The sequence below is a fragment of the Borostomias antarcticus genome, assembly GCF_949987555.1.
Source record: "Borostomias antarcticus genome assembly, chromosome: 6".
NCBI lineage: Eukaryota > Metazoa > Chordata > Actinopteri > Stomiiformes > Stomiidae > Borostomias > Borostomias antarcticus.
The window spans coordinates 6,484,013-6,493,216 of NC_140239.1; the positions used below are offsets into that span (position 1 = coordinate 6,484,013).

A 9,204-nucleotide genomic window follows, 5' to 3' on the forward strand; every position below is an offset into this window, starting at 1 on the left:
CAGCTCTGCCACCAACACAGGTACGCACACACACACACACACACACACACACAGACCAGCACCAGCTCTGCCACCAACACAGGTCCAACACAGGTACACACGCATGCACACACACCCCAGTACAAGCTCTGCCAGTTACACACGTATGCACGCACGCACACACACACACCCCAGTACCAGCTCTGCCACCAACACAGGTACACACTCTCTCTTACACACACATACACACACACACACCAGTGCCAGCTCTGCCACCAACACAGATACAAAAACACACACACACACACACCCTGAGTCGCCACATCGCCGCCAAACACAAAATAACCACGTTGTCGTACACGTCCCTCCTCGCAGGCTCCTCCCCCTCCTCCTCTTCCTCCTCCTCCTCCTCTTCGCCCTGCAACCCAGCGGTGTTCAACTTCTACACCTACCTCCGCACGCACCCCCTGCTGCTGCGCCGCCACCTGGACTCCTCCTCGGACCGCGCCCGTGTGGCGCTGACCGCCGAGGGCCGCCGCGCCGACTCCGTCACCCTGGAGGAGCGCCGGCTGTTCTTCACGGCCGCCCACGCCCACCTACAGGCCGGCTGCCCCATGCTGGCGCTGGAGGTGCTGTCCAAGATGCCCAGGGTCCGCACACGCCCCCGGCCCCTCCCCCACCCCGCCGCCACCGCCGCCGATGACCCGGGCACCGGGGAGGAGGAAGGCGGGGCTTTCAAGAAGGCCGGCGGGTCGGCGGATTGGTCGCAGCCGGTGCTGAACGGCTTCGAGTCGCGGTCGGGGAGCCTGTCCAACAGCCGCTCGGACTCGGTGCTGAGCTTCGACTGGAGCCAGCCCTCGCCGGCGGCGCTCGACGAACCCCTGGAGCTGAAGTGGGACGAGGAGGAGGAGGACGAGGACGGAGAGGAGCGCAAGAGCCGCGGGGACGCCCAGACCGCCGCCGACAACAGCAGCGGCGTGTTCCAGGACACGCAGGACGCCGTCTCGCCGCCACCGGTGGACGACGACGACGACATCATCGCGCCGTCGGAGGACATCGTGGCGGCGCAGCTGAAGTTCGGCGCCTGCCTGAAGATCCTGACCACGGAGCTGCGGACGCTGTCCACGGGCTACGAGCTGGACGGCGGCAAGCTGCGCTACCAGCTCTGCCATTGGCTGGAGCGGGAGGTGCTGGCGCTGAAGAGGTGCTGCGGCTACAAGCCCCGCCCGCCCGAGCCGCCCGCCCGCGGAGGAGAGGAGGGGGCGGAGGACGGCGGAGAGGCGGAGCCAGAGGAGGGGGAGGGGCCTGGAGGCGGGGTCCGCCGGACGAGGAGACACTGGCTCCAGAGCAACCAGCAGCTGCTGCGCATGTTCCTGAGCTACTGCAGCCTCCACGGCTCCCACGGGGGAGGACTGGCCTCCGTACGCATGGAGCTCATCCTGCTGCTACAGGAGGCCCAGCAGGTAGGGGAACACACACTCTCACACATACATACACACACACACACACAGAAACACCTACAATACCAGGAAGACACACACACGCATACGCACGCGTACACACACACACACAAGCACACACACACACACACACACAAGCACACACACACACACACACGCACGCACACACACACATACATACGCACACACACGCATACATACATACACACACACACTCACACGCACACACAGAAACACCTACTCTACAATACCAGGAAGAGACGCAGACACGCGCATACTTAGAAACACACACACAAACACCTACAATACCAGGAAGACACACACACACACACACACACACACACACAGAAACACCTACAAGACCAGGAAGACACACGCACACACACACACACACACAAACAGAAACACCTACCAGGAACACACACACCAGGAACACACACGCACACCAAGAACACACACACAGAAACACTTATTGTACTATACACACACACACACACACACACACAGAAACACCTACCAGGAACAAACACACAAATACCTACCAAGAACACACACACACACAGTAACACACACAAACACACCTAGAACACACACACAAAAACACCTATTGTACTACACACACAAACACACACAAATATATGCAGACACACACAAACACCTACTGTACCATACACACACAAACACATACACTCTGACACACGCACTTGAAAGTAAGCAAACACACACACACACATACACCCGCAGATCAATTCGACGCGACCGCAAATTCACACCACAGTCACGTATCCCCTTCAAAACATAATAATGCACCCGAGAAGAAGGGAAAAAAAAAAGAGTGAGAGACCAGAAACTCAATAAAGTAATTAGCAGTATTGGCCTTGAAAGCCAGAGGCGGCCGCGCCTGTTCCAGCTGCAGATCCTCCGAGGGTTGAGGGATGGAGGAGAGAGAGGAGTGAGCGGAGAGATAGCCAGGCCTCTGTCCTTCTGTCTGTCTGAGGCTCTTTGTTCCAGACACACACACACAAGACGGCTTCCTGTCCAAGACGATAACAGACTTCCTATTCGGGCGGACGGCCGGCAGACGATTCGCCGAGCTCCTCCGGGCGGTCCCACCTTCTTACCACCCCCCCCCCCCCCCCCTCCCCTCCGTGTGTTTAGGGAGTCGGACAGACGGATATGCAGACAGACGAAATCACAGGGAACGCACACACACACACGCTCACTCTCTCACAGGGAACGCGCACACACACGTGCACACACGCGCTCGCTATCTCCTCGACGGCCTGTCAGCCCGGGTGGTCCACTGCTGGGTGACATCACGGCAGCTTGCGTCTGATCCGTCACAGGAAGTGACATTGTACCCGCCCACCCAAGCTGTGTATTCCTATTTTCGTCCCTCTTTGTTGTTCAGAGTTGTCGTGCTTGTTAGTTTGATCTATTCCGCCTTGTAGTTTGTGTGTGTGTGCGCGTGCGTGCGTGTGTGTGTGTGTGTGTGCGTGCGTGCGTGTCACACCTCCGTTTTATCCCTACAGGACGACCGCGTCCAATCGGCGGTCGCCCCCTACCTACACCACGCCTCCGTCCCTCTCCTATTGGCCTGCACGGCCAGCGCCAAGACCGTGGTGGCCAATCCCATCGTCCATCTGACCAACCTGACCCACGACATCCTGCACACCATCAATGCCCTGGACTCGCCCCCGCACCCCGACGTGGTCAACAACGAGGTCCGAACACACACACACACACACTCACACACACACACACTCACACTAGTTCAGTCTTTCTCTTGATGATATTCAAGGAGAATTCAAAGCTACCCCGCCCCCAGTGATCCTTATGTTAATATTATATTGCTACTTTGACCAGTAAGGCACTCCAAGGCATTGTTTTCGTTTAATTTTATTTAATTTTTCATTTTACTTTGTACATTTTTGTTTTGCCTTGGTGGTTTCTTGTGTTGTGTGTATGTTGTTTGGGTTTGTTATAAAAACGACAAATTTAATAAACTACAAATCATTTAAAAAAAAAAAAAAAGCTACCCATCCAAAAACACCCAAGCCCTATGGCTCAGTCCAGGCTAGCTCCTCTTTAAGTGCGCGGTCCACAGTGTGTATTTTGAGGAAACGTCGTACTGCAGTCGCTCCTCGCTTGTCTTGACTCTGACTGACAGCCGGTCTTCCTGCAGATCTACGTGATGCACACCCTGGCCGCCTCCCTGTCCGCCTGCATCTACCAGTGCCTGTGTGACGGACACAACTACAGGTGAGATCCCCCCCCCCCCCGCCCCCGGGGGTCTAGCGCCGCCTCCGGGCTGTTCCGCTCGGGTTACATCTGACCCAGAAACGTCCCCCTCTTCACGTTCACGCCCTGCGGGGGAAAAAACTCCCACAATACAACACGGAGAGAGAGTGATTCTGATCCACGTGGTAGAGTTGAGAGCCGAGGCCTGTTGGGGTGTTTCAGAGACTTTGTGATTGTTGTCTGTCTGTCTAGCTGCTTGTTTACATTACATTAGTCATTTAGCTGACGCTTTTATCCCAAGCAATTTACAATAATTGCATTTGACGTAGGAAAAGCCAATGCGCTTCTACTTTCCATAAAACACAAGTGCATCCCGTTTCTAAAACAAGCGACTAAGAGCATAATCTAGTGCTGAAGGCAAAGTGGACGGATAACAATATACAAATACGATAGGCGCTTAAGAGGGACGATCGTGGTAGGACTTGTCTGTCCATCTGTCTGTCTGTCTCTCAGCATACCGACGTTTGAGGGAATAAGGTCTAGCGAGGAGTTTAAACAACCCTCCCCCATCTTAGCACAGCCCGTCTCAATGGACACAGACGCTGCAGTCAGAGCAAATTAGCCTGATTTAACACCCTCTTTGTTGGGCTAATGAGTAATGACTTCATAATTTGAAGTGAACATTAATTTGATTCGGATTGTAGAAAAGTTGACACTGGGTTTTCACAATTATAGCAGATGTCTAGCTGTGTTTCTGTGCGTGTGTGTGCGTGCGTGTGTGTGTGTGTGTAACAGTGACATCTGAGGGGTGTTATATAGGTCAGTGATGGGAGAGTGTGTATGAGTGGGGGGGGGGTGTTTTGAGTGTTACTATATCTCTGTAGCTCACAACACTACAATCCATCTACCCTAACCTGCTCTGTTGACTACAGTACACACACACACACCCTCCGATTAATATTCATATTCATATTCCGAACGCGTCGTTGGAAGTGGTCCCGGATTCTTGGAAAAACTGCAGAATAGCTGACTCCTTCACTTTTAGCCAGCGTTCAGGTTATCGCAAATTAACGCTCCGCAGAACCAGAGGCTTAGGGAAGGAGTTATTAGCCAACACGGCCGTCCGTGTTAGCCGAGAGCACGCGGAGATACGGCAGTACGTGGCGTTCCTCTCGGAGAACCTACGTTCCCCCCTCTGCCCCCCCCTCCTCCGTGCATCATCCGCTCCCAGCCCTTTGATGTAGGGACGAGCTTCGCCGCTGCATCTGTTCGTCTGCTGCTGAATTGTTTATGATCACCGGAGGGACTTTGTTCGTTTGTTCGTTAGTTGGCGGGCGCAGCCGTAGCATCAGCCCGACGCCGCCGCGGCGTTTCATGTTCTTTAACGGAGCTCTGTTTGACAGAACCGCCTCTCCGAGTCGGCCGGTAACTCGCGGAATTCGGGGGAGAAAGTGACATATTTAGCGCGTTTGTTAACGCCCGCCCGCGCGACGTTCCTTCCTGTTAGCGTCGTCTTCTTGGTAGTGATGTTTATGCGTGTGCTTTGACTATTACTAGTGTGTCTCTGTTTTCCTTGGTCCCAGGCCACGATCCCTAGAACATGTACAGTGTTTTACATTTTTACACCTTAAAGTCGACCTTAAAGCTTTTTTCTTCTGTGTGTGTCTGTGTGTCTGTCTGTCTGTGGGTGTGTGTGTGTGTGTCTGTCTGTCTGTCTGTGTCTGTCTGTCTGCGTGTGTGTGCATATATGTGTGTGTGTGCATGCGTGTGTGTGTGTTGCAGTCACGTGAACCAGTTCACTGGGATGGTGTACCAGAGTGTGCTGCTGTCCCAGACCCAGTCTACCAGGACAGTCAACACGGAGGACACGGTCCAGCCCAACACCTCCCCTGCACAGTGGCCAGGTAGACCCCGCGCATCCGGACCCTAACATTGGCTCGCCTGTGTGTGTGGCCCTTGTGTGTGGCCCTTGTGTGTGTGTGTGTGCGTGTGTGTGCGCGTGGCCCTTGGTCACTCTGACCAAACCGGTTTATCCCGTATCCCAGACATTCTGTCCGGTTAATAATATAATAATATAACTGGTGGTGAATCATCTTGTGGAAGCCTCCCTCCTTCCACTCTCAGTTCACCTTCCCTTCCTCTCCCTCTCTCCCTCCCTGCAACCCCCCCACCACCCTCTCTCCCTCCCTCCCTCCTCTCCCTGCAACCCCCCCACCACCCTCTCTCCCTCCCTCCCTCCTCTCCCTGCAAACCCCCCCCCACCACCCTCCCTCCCTCCCTCCTCTCCCTGCAACCCCCCCACCACCCTCTCTCCCTCCCTCCCTCCCTCCTCTCCCTGCAACCCCCCCACCACCCTCTCTCCCTCCCTCCCTCCTCTCCCTGCAAACCCCCCCCCACCACCCTCTCTTCCTCCCTCCCTCCTCTCCCTGCAAACTCCCCCCACCACCCTCTCTTCCTCCCTCCCTCCTCTCCCTGCAAACTCCCCCCACCACCCTCTCTTCCTCCTCTCCCTGCAAACCCCCTCTCTTCCTCCCTCCCTCTCTCCCTGCAACCCCCCCCACCACCCTCTCTTCCTCCCTCCCTCCCTTCCTCTCTCCCTGCAACCCACCCCCCGCACCACCCTCCCTCCCTCCCTCCTCCCTCTCTCCCTCCCTCCCTCCCTCCAGGCATGGTGTCTCTGATCCGGCTGCTGAACTCAGCGGGGGAGGAGAGCCAGCCCGGCCTGTCGGTGCTGCTGTGTGAGATCCTCACCGCCGTCTTCCTCAGCCTCTTCGTCCACGGCCTCGCCACGCACTCCAGCAACCAGCTCTTCCGCATCCTGGCCCACCCGCTCAACGCCAAGCTGTGGGCGGCCGTGTTCGGAGGCGGGGCCCGGACACCGGCGGTGGAGAAGCCCGGCTCGGCCCGGCCCAGCCCAGGTGGGTCGATGACCCCCCTCCCTCCCTCCCTCCCTCCCTCCCTCGCAGAGTAAAGAGAGACAGAGACTGAGGGACAGACAGGGAGACAGAGACAAGACCATGGCTATAGCCAGACAGACAGGGAGACAGGCACTGAGGGACAGACAGGGAGACCGAGACAGACAGGGAGACACTGAGAGACAGACAGGGAGACAGAGAGACACTGAGGGACAGACAGGGAGACAGAGACAGACACTGAGAGACAGACAGGGAGACAGAGACAGACAGGGAGACAGAGACAGACAGGGAGACAGAGACAGACAGGGAGACACAGACACTGAGGGACAGACAGGGAGACAGAGAGAGACACTGAGGGACAGACAGGGAGACAGAGAGAGACACTGAGGGACAGACAGGGAGACAGAGACAGACACTGAGGGACAGACAGGGAGACAGAGACAGACAGGGAGACAGAGACAAACAGGGAGACAGACAGACACTGAGGGACAGACGGGGAGACAGAGAGAGACACTGAGGGACAGACAGGGAGACAGAGACTGAGGGACAGACAGGGAGACAGAGACTGAGGGACAGACAGGGAGACAGAGACAGGACCACGGCTATAGCTAGACAAGACAGTTCCATCCAGCTGTTAGTTTGTCTCGTTAAAGAAGTGGACAAGAACATTACTGTAACCTGTAAACTTAGAAAATCAACCCCCTGAAACAAACCTGCCGATAACAGGCAGGTCTGCATCACAAAGCTCACAAAACCCCCATGTGGAGTTCTGCTCGGCTCGGCTCAACCCAGTCCAACTTTATTGACAGCCCCGCCCGTGTTTGACGCAGTGTCGCCGTCCAGCGACGACGCGGGCCAGAGGCGGCGGCGCTTCCTGCTGCGGCCGTCGTCGCAGAGCGGCTCCAGGGAGGACCCCGATAGGCCGGGGGCGGAGAGGGAGGAGCCGGACAGCCCGTCCTGTCCCTGGCGGACGTCGGAGCAGCAGGACGAGTCCGTCTTTAAGGAACACTTCGTCCCCCCGGAGCTGAGCATTTGGGACTACTTCATCGCCAAGGTAACCGGGGAACTCCGCCCATCCCCTCCCCGCGGTCGTCGAACGTCGTGTGTCGCATTTTGAAAAGCAAATTAAACTTTATTTAAACGCGTATGCGTTTACAATTAATGTTTGAATGTTGCACATAACCTTTCTTTGTGTTTGCGTGTGTGCATCTATCTCTGTGTGTGTGTGTGTGCTTGCGTTTGTGTGTGTGTCTGTGTTTCTGAATGTCTGCGTGTGTGCGTCTGTGTGTGTGTGCGCGTGCGTGCGTGCGTGTGTGTGTGTCCTGCAGCCGTTCCTCGCTCCGTCCGAGAGCAGGGTGGAGTACGACTCCGAGGAGAGCCAGGGGAGCCAGGACGACGAAGAGGAGGACGAGGAAGAGTACGACGACATGTTCGACGCCAACTCCCCGGCCAGAGAACACTCCAACCACAACTCCTACAGGTACCGCTACCCCGGGACTCGAGACCAAGAGAGCTGCTCACCTGTATTGTGCCGCATCATGGTGGATCAATTCAATTCACTGTGTGTGTGTGTGTGTGTGTGTGTGTAGTTGGTGTCTGATGCGTCTGTCCATGGTCCAGCTGGTCCTGGGAAACCTCAAGTCGTTCTACCCCATGGCCGGTCACGACCTGCTAGGTACGGAACCCACACACGTTCTCTCTCTCTCCTCCGCTGAGTGTGTGAGCCTTGAGAAGGCGGAGTTCTCTGTGGTCTGTCTGTGTGTGTCTGTGTGTGTGTGTGTCTGTCTGTGTGTCTGGTCTGTCTGTGTGCGTGTATGTGAGTGCCCCTTAACTGTGTCTGTGTGTGGTGTATGTGTGTGTCGGTGTGTGTGTGTGTGTGCGTGCCTGCCTGCCTTTCTATGTGTGTGTGTCGGTGTGTGTATGACTGTGTGTGTGTGTGCGCGTGCCTGCCTGCCTGCCTGCCTGCCTTTCTATGTATGTGTGTGTCTGTGTATGACTGTGTGTGTGTGTGTGTGTGTGTGTGTGTGTGTTCGTTCCCGCCCCCCAGACCTGCCCGTTGGCTCACCCCTGTGCCACACGGTTCTGAAGACCCTCCAGAGGTGGGAGCAGGTGCTGCTGAAGAGGCTGGAGATATTCGGGGGGCCGCCCCCCAAGTACATCTCCACACACCCCCTGGACGACAGCTCCGCCGCCGGACCCGCCATCCTCAGACACAAGGCCCTGTTCGAGCCGTCAAACACACCCTTCAGGTGGGCATAGTTACACAAGCCATTCTGAGCCCGGAGGGGGTGCATTTGATTTATCTCTATGTGAAGCCCCGCCAGGCGGGGACACTGGGTGGTCACCTTGTCAGCTGATCAGGCTCCGGCAAGAAAGTGTTTTATGCCTGTTGATGGGAGGAGGTGATGAAATCCTACCTCAGTGAACTGCTGACTTCCTCTCCCTCTCTTTCTCTCTCTCCTTCTCTTTCTCTCTGCTTCTCTCTTTCTGTCCCCTCTCTCCCAATCCCCCCCCTCTCTCCTTTTCCTTTCTCTCTCTTTCCCTCTCACCACTTTCGCCCTCCTCTCTCTCCTCTCTCCCCCTCTCCTCTCTCTCCCTCCCGTTCTCTT

At 56.3% G+C, this 9,204-nt stretch overlaps 1 protein-coding gene across 1 annotated transcript in view; it reads left to right on the plus strand.

Moving 5' to 3' along the window:
* dmxl1 (Dmx like 1) overlaps positions 1-9,204 on the plus strand; it is a 49,707-nt gene that overhangs the window by 30,411 nt on the left and 10,092 nt on the right. Inside the window, 10 exon segments of the mRNA XM_084439891.1 lie at positions 355-1,442; positions 2,972-3,163; positions 3,625-3,701; positions 5,463-5,584; positions 6,347-6,598; positions 7,426-7,649; positions 7,924-8,075; positions 8,185-8,270; positions 8,643-8,849; positions 8,852-8,943. Coding sequence (XP_084296017.1) covers positions 355-1,442; positions 2,972-3,163; positions 3,625-3,701; positions 5,463-5,584; positions 6,347-6,598; positions 7,426-7,649; positions 7,924-8,075; positions 8,185-8,270; positions 8,643-8,849; positions 8,852-8,943 — 2,492 coding nt within the window.